This window comes from Medicago sativa, chromosome 3 (genome assembly GCF_051527215.1).
Source record: "Medicago sativa cultivar Bolivia chromosome 3, Bolivia_mono, whole genome shotgun sequence".
Classification (NCBI taxonomy): Eukaryota; Viridiplantae; Streptophyta; class Magnoliopsida; order Fabales; family Fabaceae; genus Medicago; species Medicago sativa.
The window spans coordinates 65,988,131-66,005,705 of NC_140751.1; the positions used below are offsets into that span (position 1 = coordinate 65,988,131).

General features: G+C 35.5%; 2 protein-coding genes across 2 annotated transcripts; both read left to right on the plus strand.

Annotated features, from left to right (window-relative positions):
- Positions 1-4,649: 4,649 nt before the first annotated feature.
- On the plus strand, positions 4,650-7,125 carry LOC146939284 (uncharacterized). The gene is made up of 4 exons (XM_085749757.1): positions 4,650-5,123; positions 5,533-6,270; positions 6,370-6,525; positions 6,655-7,125. Exons 1-4 carry the CDS (start codon positions 4,650-4,652, stop codon positions 7,123-7,125), a joined length of 1,839 nt encoding a protein of 612 aa, XP_085605883.1.
- Positions 7,126-10,972: 3,847 nt separating this feature from the next.
- Positions 10,973-14,752, plus strand: LOC146939285 (protein EDS1-like). Its single transcript, XM_085753012.1, has 3 exons — positions 10,973-11,397; positions 12,544-13,350; positions 13,843-14,752. The coding sequence occupies exons 1-3, from the start codon at positions 11,059-11,061 to the stop codon at positions 14,554-14,556; spliced, it is 1,860 nt and encodes a 619-aa protein (XP_085609138.1). The 5' UTR covers positions 10,973-11,058; the 3' UTR covers positions 14,557-14,752.
- The last annotated feature ends 2,823 nt before the right edge of the window (positions 14,753-17,575 follow it).

The following is a 17,575-nucleotide window of genomic DNA, read 5'->3' on the forward strand; positions in this document are numbered from 1 at the left end:
CACTATTTTTAAAATGAAATTTATTCAACTATCTTCATAAGTTTACAACAAAAAAAAAAAAATACCTCTCATTTTTATTTCAAACACCATTGTTAAAATATAAGGCATATAAATATTTTAAATCACTTTTAAATTCACCCATGTACTTTTCACAAGTGAGGTTTAAAACATCACCTCTAAATACATACGATATTCTGGTACGTGAATTGCTTATTCGATCATCGGTTTGCAAATCATGTGAACAAAACTACAGGTCCTGATCCAAGTTACTTCCCAAACTATCATTCCTAGTTGTCCCTTTTTTTCAAGGTCATTGTTTATTATAGAAGGAGCTAGATATGCAAAATGAGAACAGTAACATACAGGCAAAAGGGAACTTCTTTTCAAGGTCATTGTCTCTTAATTTTTTGTTTTATTTATTTTTTGTTCATTTTTAGATAAAATTACACAACATAGGATCAAAACAAGTTCGAAGGTTAAACAACCTGAGAAGACTATAAAGAATGTCACAGATGAATTAGACACAATATAAAAACATAATATGCTAACGCACCAAACCTAATAAATAATATAGGGTGTAATGAGAAAAACAAAAATCTAACATTGAAAAGAGATAAGGCAAACCTAATAGTTCAGTTGAAAATTCTATGACAATAAAAAAAAAGAAAAAAAAGGCCAAGGATGAGATGTACCTCAGTTTTCAACTTCTCAAGTTGGTGATGAATTTCACGAAAGAGTGAAAGTGCAGTCCTGTAGAAAAAAGGACCTAAATGTAAAAATGGTGGAGAAGAAGGAAGAAAAACCAAAAAAATTAGAGAAGACAATAAAGTTTTGAGAACAAAGTAAAAATCTAAGATACTTTGATACATGAAACTGAAGCATACACTACAAATATATAGAGCCAAAACCATAAGCTTGCTGGTAAGATAGAAAATAAAATCTGCAGCAAATCTTACTCTAAACATTAATCATCATTACCTAAAAACACTAGACATCATTACATAAGGACAGAGACATCATTACCTAGGGATTGTTTTACTTACTAAATAAGCAACAATCTAATTATGACATTTATACTGAAACAAGCAACAATCTAATTATGACCTATGACAGAAAAAAGCAATAGTAAATAATTAACAAAACAAAAAAAATATCAATCTCCAACAGCTAAGGATCATCTTAGATGTTTTTCTTCTAGAGTCTTATGTGTAATGATATTGGCATGAGAAAAGAAAACTTATACACTATTTTATGTTTTTTTCCAGGTGTATGATTTGAAGTTGAAAACTCAATGTCTAGAATTCTTTGTAAAACTAGACTCTTGACTCGTGCTATCGCACGGGTCTATTAGAGTTGAAGACCCATATTCTTTAACAATTGATATTTAAGTTACCATTATCCATTAACATGTTAAACTATAATCAAGCACATTCACGACAATCAAGCACATCCATAAATTGTGCAATGATTTGGATAATTTGTGTCTTACCGGTAAACAATCATCCATAACTTGCATTTAAGCTCAATAGTCAAACGAAGAAACATTTTAAAACCATGATTTTTGGCTCCATGAAGGATTATGGTACAATATTAATTGCTGGTAAACAATCATCCATAAATTACATTTAAGCTCAATATTCAAACGAAGAAACATTTTAAAACCATAAATTGCATTGAAAATAAAAGAGAGCACATTAAACTGAAAAGATAAAACTTTTAATTGCATTGAAATCAAAAGAGAGCACATTAAACTGGAAAGATAAAACCATAAATTGCATTAAAATGTAAAGAAAATTCAAAAACATCAAAATGGATCTAAAAATATAAACCCTAAAAACTGCACTCCATCAATTGCATTGCAGACATCAAACTCTCACGATAGTTGGGCGCTTGACTTGAATGTAGATGGTGTCGTTCAAGGCAGCATGTGGAAACCCAACTTTAACCATGACACCTTCCTTAAGTTTGCGCGCCTGTACCATTCTTTTCCATCCTCCACCAAGCTTGATGTGGTGATGTGGCCTGGTTCCAAATACATTGATGCAATTCCACTTGTTTCCACAATCATCAATCAATGTCAATGAAGTGATCTTTTTCTCGATAATTAAATCACACAGGCCCTGGTAAATAAGCATCTGCAAAAGAATTACTACGTTAAAAACAATTTTTTATATATTGTAATAGAAATGACCCAAAAAAAAGCAATGTCATACAAAAACATTATACCATACATCCAGAAGTGACATCAAATTCAGTCAAATCCTTCTCCCACCAGATTTAAAAATTACTCTCATCATGATGGAATGAGAGGATTTCACTTGTGATCGGAACACCTTCATATGCAAAGGCTGGCACGATAGTTTTCTCAATTTCAAATTTCATAGAAGGAATAAAAAGAGGAGGATCCACAACACGTCCTGGTTGTTGTAAGGGTCGATAAAAGTTGCGTAATCACCTAGTGATGCACCAAAATCAGAGACAAAGGTTTTTGGGAACATAAGTGCACCTTGGAAAACATATATATCCAAAATTTGTAAGTGATAAAAATGATCAAATGAACTTTAATTTGAAATGTCGCGTTTATAAAAACACAATATCAGTAATCTTGCACTCACATATGTTACACGGAACTCAAGTCGAAGAGTTCTATATTGAACTCGCAATCTGTTAACAAACTTGTCCAAATCAGTTATAGGATTTGGATCTAATGGAGCTGGAAAAGATCAAAGATTCAAAGAAATTAGTGCAAGTTGAAAATATATATGAAACAAAACATAAGAGATCAAGAAAGGATATGAAACATGGTTAGATTTTGCTGCTTTATTTGTACCCTTCAAGCAGTGCAAGGCTAAGTGAGTTTATGCATCACTTTCCATTGTTAAGTCTAAACTGTTTTAACGTAAAAATGATGGCAGAGAGGATAATGGGAATGAAATTGTTAATATACATGAAAGGTTATGAGATCTACGACTGAGATGTAGGGGGTGGTTGACTGAGTTGATTAACATTAATACATGAAAGGTTATGAGATCTACGGCTGAGATGAAGGGAGTGGTTGACTGAGTTGATTAGCATTAATACGTGTTTTCAATTGCCATCATGAGGATGATTAGCACTGTTTTCAATTGTCATTATGACGTTTCTGTATGAGAGAGAAAGCGAGGAGTTTGAAAATAGAGTTTGAATCAATGGTTGTGATTAAGTGTGTGGTTGGAAGATTAGATTATGAATAATTACATGCTTAGGAGGGAAAAATGCAAGGGATTAGGGCAAGCATGCTAGCTCATCAAGTCTAGCTTTTATAATAAAGGATTGACATTAACTACGTTTTCAATTGCCATTAAAAGTGTGTTATTCATTTTCAATTGCATTAAAAGTGTGTTATTCGTTTTCAATCAGCATTAACTAAGTTATATGAGAGAAAATGAGGAATTTGAGAATAGAGATCGAATCAATGGGTGAGATTAGATTAGCATGTTTAGGAGGGAAAATGCTAGGGATTAGGGCAAATTAGGGCAACATGTTTGCTAACCAAGTCTAGCTTTTATAATAAAGGATGTGGCATTTGATTATTGTGAAAAATGTTTCGAAATAATTATTTACTCTTATTATAAATTTAAGATGATTTTGGAATTATTTATCTCAAGATTTTGAGTTGTTTTAAAAAGGATAAAAAAAATTGCACCTTTTCTATTTAAAAATTAGGTGTTACATTGTGGTATCACATTAGCATGGTAGTAGATTTACTTCAAGACCTCTGAGTCCCGAGTCCTAAGTCGATCAAGAGTCAGATTTAGTGGGCATAAGTAGTTGGTGTCCTTATGTGTTATGTGTTTTGCTTTGGGCCAAGCATGATATGTTAAGAAAGTGGATTGTTTTCTAAGAATTCTGCTTTTTACCCAAACAGTTTTGCTCAGTCGTCCCAAAGTAAAATACATATATACCCTTACGCATGTTAACTCACGTAGTGTGAGTTAACTTGCGCTAGTTATAACTTTAACGTAACTTAAGTAGCGCAGCGTGACTTAAGTTGCGCAGCGTTACTTAAGTCAATTAACAGCAACACAGAACCTCCATTCCTCCATTTCTCAACTTTTCAAAAATCGGGATTTTCACCCCCAAATCCAAATTTCACCATTCTTGCGCCAATCAAACCAAATTTTGTCCACATTATCAAGTAAGTGATTATTATACTACTTCTTTGCATTATTTTGATTGAAATTTTCGAATTTTTGTAGAAAATTAACATTTTTAGGTTTTTAAAAAATTGTCTTCCATGTTAAAGAGTATGATTGTTAGTGATGATTTAACTTAGGAATTGTTGTTTAGATGTTGTTTAGGGTACAATGTGGTAGTTTAGGGTTTCAAAAATGGTAGATTACATAGTTGTTTGAAAATTGCACACTACGTGTTCGGTAAAATGTCTCAATGATAATTTTTTTGTTTTATTGGATTGTTAATGATGTAATTAGTTAGAGTTATATTTGTTAATGTTGATTATAGTTAATTTGACTGCAATGTGGTAGTTTATGGATTCAAATGACACTGTCGACATTATAGTGTTGTTGTTGTATTGTTAAAGATTACACTTGTGTTGCTGTCGAAATTATGTGAAAATGTGTTAAATATTTTTTTATTTTTATGCAGATATGTCTGAGCAGGAGAGGCCTGATAGACTTAGGTTAGGGAGGATGGCCCCTAGTAGTAGTGCACGTAGGGAGAAGCAAGCACTACAACCTCCGGAGGGTCGAGGTCGAGGGAGAGTGGGGGCCACGAGTCTTGCTACTGTTGATGTTGTGGGGGGATCGATGTCACAAACGGGTGCATCCCAGATTGTGGACCCGCCACAGTATCAGCATCAGTTTCAGGAGCTGGCTTATCAAGATCAGCATTATCAGGAGCAGACTGGATTTCAGCCGGGTTATCACTATCAGGAGGGGTATGAGTATCACCCTCAGTTTCACGGGGGGTATCAGCCTGAGCATCAGTTTGTCGACCCTCCTCAGCAGCAGCATCCTGAGCAGCCTCCTCAGCAGCAGCATCCTGAGCAGGATCCTGAGCAGCAGCATGCAGAGCCTGTTATGGAGGACGAGGATGGGGGCTTTCTAGGGGGGCCTTACGAGGTGTCACTTTTACCGAACTTCGATAAACACGTGGCATGAAAGCTTTGGAATGATAAATCAGTAAGTATAAATTGCTTTATTTAATTTAATGATATTTTACTATTATGTGAAGTTTATTTTATGTATAATATGTTATGTTTATTTAATTTAAGTATAACTACGTAGAATATGTCATGCTTATTTTACATATTTAAGTATAATTTATTTATTTTTAACGTAGAATATATATAGTTTATTATTATGTCAAAGTTTATGTTGCATAGAATATATATAGTTTATTATTATGTCAAAGTTTATGTTACGTAGAATATATATAGTTTAATATTTCATGTTTTTTTACGTAGAATATTTATAGTTTATTATTTCATGTTTATTTTACATATTTAATTATTTTTTTTTTGTATTTCAGTTGCAAGTGCATCGTAAGATGAAAGGCATCTCGCACGGGAGGAAATTGAAGCTTTCTGCCTTGTCCCTTCTGTTGCCGGTAGATGCTAACCCTTGGTTCTGGGAACCGGTTGATAGATCGGGTCTAAGGCCCCTCCTTCTGAGTGGGTACGACAACATCTCCCACGGTTTAGTGTGTGCCATGACTGAGAGATGGCATCAGGAGACCAGCAGCTTCCATCTGCCTATTGGGGAGATGACCATCACACTGGATGATGTTGCTTATCTCCTAGGCATCCCCGTCGTTGGACGGCTCATTCATGAGGAGGATTTAGATCATGACCATGCTATGGATATGCTGGTGACCCACCTGTTGTTTTCGGTGGAGGATGCGGTTGGGTATGTGACTGATTTTGGTGCATCTGTCTCTTACACGGCCTTGAAAGACCGTTATGACCACCTGTTAAACAGGTGTGACCATTTGCTGGGGGAGGATTTATCAGAGGAGGAGGAGCAGGAGCTGAGTCGTATTAGGCCCGCCTGTGTCAAGGCGTTCTTGTTGCTCTTGCTTGGCTACACCCTTTTTACCAGCAAGAACAGAAAAATCGTTAGTCTGTTGTGGATGCTTGCGATCCGGGATTTGGATCACATAGGCACGTGGTCATGGGGCGCGATGGGACTTGCATTCTTGTATGAGCAGCTAAATCTTACCTCAGACTCAAATGTTGGCTCAGTTGGTGGTTACATGAGCTTGCTTGTGGTAATATATTTTTTCTTCTTTTTTTAAGTTAAACGTAAATGTATAGTTTCTTGTATGAACCTCGTGTGGTGATATAGATTTGTCTCTTTGTGTTTGCAGGGATGGGTTATAGCTCACTTCAGACATGTGGTTCCGAGGTCCAAATATGTAGATTATGACCGGGAGGACCTGTATGTGGGTAGATGGAAACCTAAAAGGGGGGTTGCTGATGCTGACCAATTCAGAGGCTTGTTCGACTCGATAGAGCATTGTCATGTCACCTGGAGGCCGTACGAGCACCGACGAGACGTGACGCCTTTTCAGGACATGTGCTGGTACTCCGGATGGATCACGGCCGACAGACAGAGGATGATGTGTCACATGCCGGAGCGGGTGCTGAGGTAGTACGGACATGTTCAGAAGGTTCCCCGACCTCCTACTACGGTTAAGCCTCTTGCCCCAGCAGATGTGGCTGCTGCCTTCTTGGAGTTTGCTCTGCATGTCGTTCCCCATCACCAGAGGGGTGCCCAGGTCCCAGACGACGAGCCTTGGAAGCATTCAGATAGGTATGTCAGGTGGTTCTACCGTGTGTCCCATCCTCTCATCGTCAACCCTGCTCCAGAGCCTGATATTGTCATGCCGAGACCTATCTACCAGGATATTCTTGTTGACCAGGAGTGGGCCAGACATCCTCCCGATCCATTGCAGGTCATCACCAGCATGAGAGACAGAGTGGAGCATGCGATGGGGATTCCAGAGGTGGTTTCAAATCCACTCTTCTTTGGCATTTTGGAGGGCCTCCAGACCGATTATAGCGTGTTTGACCATCAGCAGGTTCCGAGGAAGAGGTCTAGGAGTCCACAGGAGGACCAGTAGCGTCTTATTTTAGGACTACATTTTATGACTTTTTGGATATTTGTAGTATTTTTCTCGACTTTTTGGTATTTACATTTAGGTCTAGCAACTGACTGTATGATATTTACATTTGCGTGGTTGCGCCTCTTTATGACATTTACGTTAATTTTCGTTAAAATTGCATTTCTAAATTATTATTGAATGAATGCATGTTCTCTAAATTATGAGTTTTGGTTGAATCAATGAATACATGTACTGTAAACAGGGAATGAAGGAACAAGACATTAGCTAGTGCCACTGTCAGTCTGTTCTGGTGAGTCTGTTCTGGCACTAGCAGCAGCGTGAGTTAACTCACGCTTGATTTAAAGCTTGCGTGAGTTAACTCATCATTTTGTTACACAAAATAAACATAAATTTTGCTTTTCCTTTTATAGTTAAATTGTGATCATAAATTTTTTATTTTATTAACATGTAAAATATATATAGTCGTGTTTGAGTCCTGGGTTTTTCTAGATTAGCCGTGTCCCGTGTCCGTGTCGTGTCCCGTGTCTGTGTCCGAGTCCGTGCTTCATGGCATTAGTCAATATTTGTTGACGAATGTCTTTGATTCCGTTTAGATGCAATGGTCCAAAGAGGACAGGTTTTCAGGATATGTACTACAACTAAAAAGCAGGATAGAATTAGTACCACAATGATAATATACATGTTCAATATAAAAAGAACAACCAAGTCTTGGTCTTCTGTGTTTTTGTTTTAATTATTCCCCTAAGAATCCTTTGATTTCCATGTGCTCCTTATTGTATTCTTTTAATTTTTTTCATTCACACAGCCTTATCTCTCATCATCTCAAGACGTTTCTTTAATCCACACAAACTTGTTGTACTTTTGTCATTTCAAATTTCACACTTATTTGATTTAGTCAATATTTTAATTGTTGTTAGTGTGATTTAGGCCCGCTTTCGCATCCCTACCAATAGCACTGCAGACACTTTCATCATTTTTATTTTTTTTATATTTATTATCACTACCATTTTCGTCACAAAATAGTTTTTTTTTTAGGTGATAACACAAAGTAGTATTATTGTACGGTCTGCATTCATTGATACAGGCCAACTGGCCAACCATGTTCAACTTTTAAGTCAAGCTACTCAAAGGCTTCATAAAAAATAATCTCAACAGTATTATAAATAAATCATCTATGTGTTCAGTTTGGCAAGCCCCTCAAAATCGACCAAATTTTACAAAAGAAAAACAAGGAACTGAGAATTGAGAAGCAAGCAGAGAAGAAGAGCTGAGACACATGGCTTCATCAAGAGATGCAAGTGAGATCATGGGACTGAGTGCAGAGCGAATTGAGAGGTCTCTTGCTGCGTCCTTAAAGGCTCACAAGACACCAGATAGACACTACCTTGGAGTTTGCTCTGCATGTCGTTCCCCACCACCAGAGGGGTGCCCAGGTCCCAGACGACTAGCCTTGGAAGCATTCAGATAGGTACGTCAAGTGGTTCTACCGTGTGTCCCATCCTCTCATCGTCAACCCTGCTCTAGAGCCTGATATTATCATGCCGAGACCTGTCTACCAGGATATTCTTGTTGACCAGGAGTGGGCCAGACATCCTCCCGATCCATTGCAGGTCATCACCAGCATGAGAGACAGAGCGGAGCATGCGATGGGGATTCCAGAGGTGGTTTCAAATCCACTCTTCTTTGGCATTTTGGAGGGCCTCCGGACCGATTATAGCGTGTTTGACCATCAGTAGGTTCCGAGGAGGAGGTCTAGGAGTCCACAGGAGGACCAGTAGTGTCTTATTTTATGACTACATTTTATGACTTTTTGGATATTTGTAGTATTTTTCTCGACTTTTTGGTATTTACATTTAGGTCTAGCAACTGGCTGTATGATATTTACATTTGCGCGGTTGCGCCTCTTTATGACATTTGCGTTAATTTTCGTTAAAATTGCATTTCTAAATTATTATTGAATGAATGCATGTTCTCTAAATTATGAGTTTTGGTTGAATCAATGAATGCATGTACTGTAAACAGGGAATGAAGGAACAAGACAGTAGCTAGTGCCACTGCTAGTCAGTTCTGGTGAGTCTGTTATGGCACCAGCAGCAGCGTGAGTTAACTCACGCTTGAGTTAAAGCTTGGGTGAGTTAAGTCACGTGATATTTTGTACTAGCGTAACTTAAATCACACTACCTGACTTAAGTTACGTACAGTTTGTACTGGCGTATGTTAAGTTGCGTAGGGGTATATATGTATTTTACTTTGGGACTGAGCAAAACTGTTTGGGTAAAGAGCAGAATTCGTTTTCTAATATGGAGCAATCTGTTGTAATACCTTAGTAAAAAGAGTAGCTAGACCCTAGAGCATTAGTCTCTGATGCACATACGCGGCTGAAATCCTCCGTGTCGACGTCTCAGACGCGGTTCCGACACGGACGCGCATACGACACGAGTACGATTCACGTCAGACGCGGATATTGCCGTATCCAACAAAAACAAAAAAAAAACATTTGGTCGGACAAGGATCCGACACTGCTCTGGTGTAAACCGACGCGGCCAATCACATAAAAAAAGAAGAAAAAAAGAATGAGAATTAGAGAATCAATAGAGAAAGGTAGTGTTTTCGCTGCTCCCTTTTCCACCACCACACCTTTTCCGGCGCCGCCGTCTGCTTCATTCCCTTCTTCTTGGTTCTAATTTCATGGCTTTTATTGTAATTGTCGTCGCCGTTTCTGTTCCTCTGCTTTGCTGCTTCGTGTTTTGTCCAAAAACATGACCACCACCACCACACGTTTTTGGACTTTGTCCTTATTGAATTAATATAATATAAAACTATGAACTTTTATCACCACACGTTTTGTCATTGTCCTTGATGAAGTATAATAATAATAATATGAACTTATATCATAGGACCACCACACCACACGTTTATAGTAGTAACATTTTTTCCTTCAAAAAAACAAAAGAAAAGAAAAAAAGTAGTAACAATTTTATAATATATGTCCAACTTTGTGTATTTTTTAGTGGTTGATTTTCTGAATGTGGGGTGAGTTGAACATGACTTCATCATTTTGTTACACAAAATAAACATAAATTTTGCTTTTCCTTTTAGAGTTAAATTGTGATCATAAATTTTTTATTTTATTAACATGTAAAATATATATAGTCGTGTCCGAGTCCATTAGTCAATATTTGTTGACGAATGTCTTTGATTCCGTTTAGATGCAATGGTCCAAAGAGGACAGGTTTTCAGGATATGTACTACAACTAAAAAGCAGGATAGAATTAGTACCACAATGATAATATACATGTTCAATATAAAAAGAACAACCAAGTCTTGGTCTTCTGTGTTTTTGTTTTTAATTATTCCCATAAGAATCCTTTAATTTCCATGTGCTCCTTATTGTATTCTTTTAATTTCTTTCATTCACACAGCCTTATCTCTCATCATCTCAAGACGTTTCTTTAATCCACACAAATTTGTTGTACTTTTGTCATTTCAAATTTCACACTTATTTGATTTAGTCAATATTTTAATTGTTTTTTTTAAGGAGTCAATATTTTAATTGTTGTTAGTGTGATTTAGGCCCGCTTTCGCATCCCTACCAATAGCACTGCAGACACTTTCATCATTTTTATTTTTTTTATATTTATTATCACTACCATTTTCATCACAAAATAGGTTTTTTTTTTTTTTTTTAGGTGATAACACAAAGTAGTATTATTGTACGGTCTGCATTCATTGATACAGGCCAACTGGCCAACCATGTTCAACTTTTAAGTCAAGCTACTCAAAGTCTTCATAAAAAATAATCTCAACAGTATTATAAATAAAGCATCTATGTGTTCAGTTTGATAAGCACCTCAACATCAACCACATTTTACAAAAGAAAAACAAGGAACTGAGAACTGAGAAGCAAGCAGAGAAGAAGAGCTGAGACACATGGCTTCATCAAGAGATGCAAGTGAGATCATGGGACTGAGTGCAGAGCGAATTGAGAGGTCTCTTGCTGCGTCCTTAAAGGCTCACAAGACACCAGATAGACGCTACCTTCTAGAAAAGAACAACAGAAGCAACCCTCCAGAAGTTATCATCAGCTTTCCAGCATCAGGTGCTTTCCAAGATTGGTATTCCAAAACAACCTTTGGTGCAACCAAAATAGATCTTAATCTATTTCCTTCACTTAAAAGCATTGGTAACAATGAACCTGGTTTGGTTAATCAATTTTTTCTCCAAAGATTCCAACAGATTTTGGCAAAGTCATCATCATTCGAATATCAGGTATTATATATATGAAAAATACGTACCTATCTATCTTAACCATATATATATATATATATATGATCTAGTTATGCATTTGTCAAAAAAAAAAAAAAAATCTAGTTATGCAAACTTCATATTTTAGTTTTCTTTCCTTTTATAGCATCCATACCTTTTTTTTTGACAAAGCATTCATACCTAACTATCCTATCTACTAATGCTAAAAATGAACCAAAACAATTAGTTTAATTGATACGTAGTTTTACGTGTCTTCCTTAATGATATGCTCAAATATTTGTGACCATGTGAGATTTCCACTTTGTAGCACTTTTTCGATAATTGTAGAAAGTAAAAATATTGGTTTGATTAATGTGGTGAATTCGATGAAAAAATCACACCAATAAAATGCTTGATGTGTAGAGCAAGTAATAATCAATACGTAACCGTATATGATCTAGTTATGCAAACTTCATATTTTAGTTTTCCTTCCTTTTTTAGCATCCATACCTTTTTTTTTTGACAAAGCATTCATACCTAACTATCCTATCTACTAATGCTAAAAATGAACCAAAACAATTAGTGTTTAATTGATACGTAATTTTACGTGTCTTCCTAAATGATATGCTCAAATATTTGTGACCATGTGAGATTTCCTCTTTGTAGTACCTTTTCAATAATTGTAGAAAGTAAAAATATTGGTTTGATTACGGTTTTGGTCCTCCTATTTTATGAAATTCAAGAAAATGGTCTTATTTTCAAATCGAGCTTTTTGATCCTCAATTATTACATTTGTTGTAATTTTAGTCCCAACCCTCACTTTTAGCTTTAAAAAAAAGGTGTTTCTAAGCCAACAATCACTATTTTTTTAAGGCCAAAAGTCAAGGCTGGGATCAAAATTGCAACAAAGGTAATAATTGAGAGAACAAAAAGTTCAATTTTAAAATGGGGTGACTATAATTTGTGAATTTGATAAAATGGAGGACCAAAATTGCAAATAAATCAAACATAGACTTTTTTAAGCCTAAAATAGTCGAGCTTGAACTATGTATAGTGACACTCGTTTGATTATGAATCTGCTCACTGTCAAAGATCATATGGATTTGTTAGAAAGGTAATAAATGTTACATTCTTTATTTGAGGAAAACATATATTTTAATGAACATGTAGGTGGAGAGGGCAATGAATAAGCAGAAGCAAATAGTGTTTGCAGGGCACTCATCTGGTGGACCAGTGGCAATTCTGGCAACCCTTTGGGCCATGGAAACCTGCCTAACTCCAAAATCTCATGGCGGTATCCATCCCCAATGTGTTACTTTTGGTTCTCCTTTAATAGGAGATCACATATTTTCTCATGCTACAAGGAGAGAAAATTGGTCTAACCACTTCTTCCATTTTGTGATGAGATATGACATAGTTCCAAGAATCCTCCTTGCTCCACTCTCCTCTTTTGACCAAAGATTTGAAGCAGTTTCACAGTTAATAGATCCTAAAGACAAATCTTTAACGAGCAAATCGACTCATCTCGGAAAAGCCACTGGAACTTCAGATTTCTACTTTGAAGTGATGTCAAATGCTGCAACTGTCACAAGGCATGCTGCTTGTAGGCTAATGGGAACAACGGCGGAAACACTTGAAACTCTTGAAAATTTTGTTCCTTTTAGTCCTTATAGACCCTTTGGAACTTACATCTTCTGCACTACAAGTGGAAATGAAGTAAAGCAAATTGTCGTGAAAAACCCTGATGCAATTCTGCAGGTCATGTTTTTCTCTGCTCAATTAAGCTCTGAAGCAGAAATTGATGAAGTTTCCGATAAAAGTCTGCACCAACATTTAAGTTATGGCACTGAACTAGGAAAAATCTTGAAGCTGAATGTTGGGTACTTAGACCAACTAGAAAATATTCCATTGTCTGAGCATACTACTTCAGGAGGTGATACTGCAGCCATTAACACAGCTTTAAATGACCTTGGCCTGGTAAGTAAACATTTTTATCCTTATCTATGGCTTTTGTGTTTTGAAACTTTCAACATTTTCGAGAATAATCACATTGATTGACTTGGACACCGCATATTCACTCAAAACGTTTTTTTAAACAATATTCACCTAAAAAACCTTAAACATTTAATTTTTGTGTGACTTTTAATTCACACTTGAAGCACATATTGCATGAGAAAACAAACATAGAATAATGTGTTCTTATACTATGATGTTATGTGTTAATACTTTTATGTATTAGTTGGACCTAAACCTAGAAGCAAATTAAATAAATCTACCATTCTAAATAGATCTTTAGCTAAATATTTATGTCTTCAACACTGAACATAAAAATTGATTCGTTGAAAGATATTACTCTTTTTTTTTAAAGGAAGAGAAAATGGATTAATTAGTGAAAGATGTTACTGAAATATTAGAGTATATATGATATATGATAGTAAGTGATAATGAATTCATTGTGAATAATTTTAGAGAACGAGAGCAAGACTCTGCATTCAAGCAGCAGCAGCATTAGAGGAACGGAAAAGGAACAACGAGAAAACTATGGACCAAAAGATACGCTCTGTGGACGATAGGATGAATGCACTCAGCAGTTACAGAGAAATGAGGGGACATCAGAAAAAAGGTTACTACGATGCATTCAAGGATCAACTAGAAACCGATGATTTCAAAGCAAATGTGAGCAGGCTAGAACTTGCAGGAGTATGGGATGAGATAATCGAAAAGCTATTAAAGTATGAACTTCCAGAAGAATTTGAAGGGAAGAAAGAATGGGTTGAGATAGGAACAAAGTTTAGAAGACTAGTTGAGCCTTTGGATATTGCAAATTACTATAGACATTCAAGGAACCGTGATGGACGTGTTTATATGGCTAAAGGTGGAAGGCCAAAAAGATACAGGTATACACAAAGATGGTTGGAACATGCTGATAAGAGAGGAGAAGGAGGTTATTCGGAATCATGCTTTTGGGCTGAGGTAGAGGATCTTTGTCATGATAATGAAAAGTCCTTCGAAGATGTTAAGGATAGGGTTTTAAAGTTAGAGGAACAGATAAGTGATTGGAGTAAGAATAGTAAAGTTGGTAAGGATGTGTTTTTGGAGGGTTCTACTTTTGTTAAGTGGTGGAAAACACTACCAATACAGCATAGGGAAGAATCATGCATTAAAGATCTCGTTGAAGTGTGACATAGATGCTTACTTCCTCTGTCGTAAACTATATTACTATAGTACATGGATTGAAGTGTTATCTCTAATGCAGTTGTCTCTTGCACTTTGTTTGGTTTTGTAACAAGGATGATTTTCTTTTCTATATTTTGGTCGATGAATAAATTGTGTGGTAGACATAAATATACTACTATAATTTCTATTCATTTTGCTCAAATATTGTTTTTACTATATTCAGAAGATCGAGATTCAGAGGCTAATGAATCAGAAGCTAGAGTTTATTTAGACACAACAAGGTATGATTCCTAAATCTAATATAGATAGTGTAATACCCTCTCAACCCCCATCTCAACAAACAACCTCACCTAAACCTAAATCCACACACACAGCCCCACAAAAGGCCACCTCCTTATCTGAACCATCATCCCCATAATCTTCCTCTTCCTCATTAGACTAAACAAATTCTCCCGCCCCACATTTATATGAGCCTGTCAATATTTATGAACCAGTAAATGTTGTCATTCCTAGCAACTCTGACAGGGATTTGTTGGGCTCGATGAGCTTAACACAAGTGTAAATTAAAATTCCAAAATCCAAAAAGAGATTAGATCTTATAGCGCAGCGGTAGAAATAAAAATGAACACCAATATTTAACGTGGGAAACCCTCTAATAACGAGGGAAAAACCAAAGGAAAAACTCCGAAAAAATATTCCACTATATTAAAGAATATTACAATATTCTCTCCACTCTCTTACACATACAAGAGATACAATATAGTGTTTCCCGTGAGGCCTACTCCTATTCTAATGTTGTTATTTTACAACACCTAGAAGTTATAGAGATGATACCCACCCAGTGTATTTTTCCCACACTCAAAGGATTTACTCAACACTCTATCGTTCCTCTCACACACTTCTACATACACAGAAGCTTTGTATTTTCACTTTTGTTTCGATACTGAAGCTTTGTATTTTCTTTGAGCCTCAGATGATTTTCTTCACACGCCAAGGCCTCTATTTATATATGAAATGTGGAATGTGAATTCAATTCTCCTTTGTCAAAGGATACTGCAAGCCAAATGTGAAATCTGCATCACATTTGCTTTTCAAAGATATCAGCACCGCAAGCTACAACATAGTCTCACTGTGGAAGAAGATTTTACATCATGCATTTACTGCATAGTTGAAACTTTTGCAATTGCTTGTAGAAGCTTTGTATTTTCACTTTTGTTTTGATACTAAAGCTTTGTATTTTCTTTGAGCCTCAGATGATTTCCTTCACATGCCAAGGCCTCTATTTATATAAGAGGGGAGAAGGAGGTTATTCAGAATCATGCTTTTGGGCTGAGGTGGAGGATCTTTGTCATGATAATGAAAAGTCCTTCGAAGATGTTAAGGATAGGGTTTTGAAGTTGGAGGAACAGATAAGTGATTGGAGTAAGAATAGTAAAGTTGGTAAGGATGTGTTTTTGGAGGGTTCTACTTTTGTTAAGTGGTGGAAAACACTACCAATACAGCATAGGGAAGAATCATGCATTAAAGATCTCGTTGAAGTGTGACATAGGTTCTTACTTCCTCTGTCATAAATTATATTACTATAGTACATGGATTGAAGTGTTATCTCTAATGCAGTTGTATCTTGCACTTTGTTTGGTTTTGTAATAAGGATGATTTTCTTTTCTATATTTTGGTCGATGAATAAATTGTGTGGTAGACATAAATATACTACTATAATTTCTAATCATTTTGCTCAAATATTGTTTTTACTATTCAATTCTCCTTTCCTTTAATTAAGTGTTTAAACTTAAGTGGTTAATGTGCTCCACCAAAGACTAATCATTCGAAAGAGCACGAGTTTGATTGATTCTTCGTTTAAACATTTTTTTTATGAAACTTTACTTACCTCCAAACTCCATAGAATCCTTTACATTAAAAATGGGAGGGTTAAAAAAAATTATCCTTTCCTTTAACAAATTTTCAAATCATTAGTTTGTGAGAAAAAAAAACTGTAAATTTGATCTATATACAACTCCCTTACTCAAAATAATAATCGTTTAAAGTTTGTGCATAATTTTTAAGGAAATGGTTACTTGTGTTGGTTTCAATGATGAAATTAATATCATTTACTAAAATATCCTTATCAATTGTAGTTAGTGGAATAGTTAAGTAATGTCGTTACATAAAATATTAGGAATTCAATAAAAAAGATAAGTAAAATATTTAATAGATAAGATCAAAAGTTTGTTGAGATATTTATGCCAATTTAAATATTGGTTTTAAAAAATGGTAAAATAATAATAATATTGCGAATAAACGTGGAAGTGACATGTGGCATAAAAAACCTTAGTTCACAAATTTTCAACTCTTGTAACATGTAAGACCCGTAATTTTGAAAATAAATAAATATTGATAATATAATATAATGTTACTTTATCTACTTTAATTTATAATAAAATAAAAATTAATATTACCTTTAGCAATGAATATTAATCTCCGCTTGAATATTTAAAGTTTTTGTCGCGATAGCGACTCATGATTTAATTTTCGGAAAATTCATCCGGAATATAATTTTCAGTCTCTTCAACAAACGAAATTTGATCGCACTAAATTTTTAAAACAAACTTCGTTTTGTCCGAATTTTTTTGTTGAGACTCATAAAACTATTTGTGATAGATTAATGCAGTAAAAATAATTTCTCTGTCGGAAATTTTCACAGCAGAAAAAGTCGTATAAAATGATCGGAAAAAATGATTTCAGACATTTTATCGGTATCACGTATCATTGTCAACCGCGCCCATTCGTAATGAAAATTAACTTGATGACCAAGTAAGAATGAATATATGGCTATGATTTAGAGCACATGTACTTGCTATTTCAATCCAATGACCTACATTTAATCCTATTTTCTTTAATAAGAAATCTCGGTGACCAAGATTGAGTGGAAGGTTAAGACCTAATCAACATCTTCACACTTTGATCCAAAGGGCTAGGAATTGTTTTGATCCAAGGGCTAGGAATTGTTGTGGTTGTCTTTATAAGT

Excerpts from the sequence above, each read along its gene's own strand:
- LOC146939284 (XM_085749757.1), top strand. The coding sequence starts at position 4,650 with ATGTCTGAGCAGGAGAGGCCTGATAGACTTAGGTTAGGGAGGATGGCC. Across the intron at positions 5,124-5,532 it reads TTCTAGGGGGGCCTTACGAG|TTGCAAGTGCATCGTAAGAT; the intron begins GTGTCACTTTTA and ends TTTGTATTTCAG. Across the intron at positions 6,271-6,369 it reads GTTACATGAGCTTGCTTGTG|GGATGGGTTATAGCTCACTT; the intron begins GTAATATATTTT and ends TTGTGTTTGCAG.
- LOC146939285 (XM_085753012.1), top strand. The coding sequence starts at position 11,059 with ATGGCTTCATCAAGAGATGCAAGTGAGATCATGGGACTGAGTGCAGAG. Across the intron at positions 11,398-12,543 it reads CATCATCATTCGAATATCAG|GTGGAGAGGGCAATGAATAA; the intron begins GTATTATATATA and ends ATGAACATGTAG. Across the intron at positions 13,351-13,842 it reads CTTTAAATGACCTTGGCCTG|AGAACGAGAGCAAGACTCTG; the intron begins GTAAGTAAACAT and ends GAATAATTTTAG.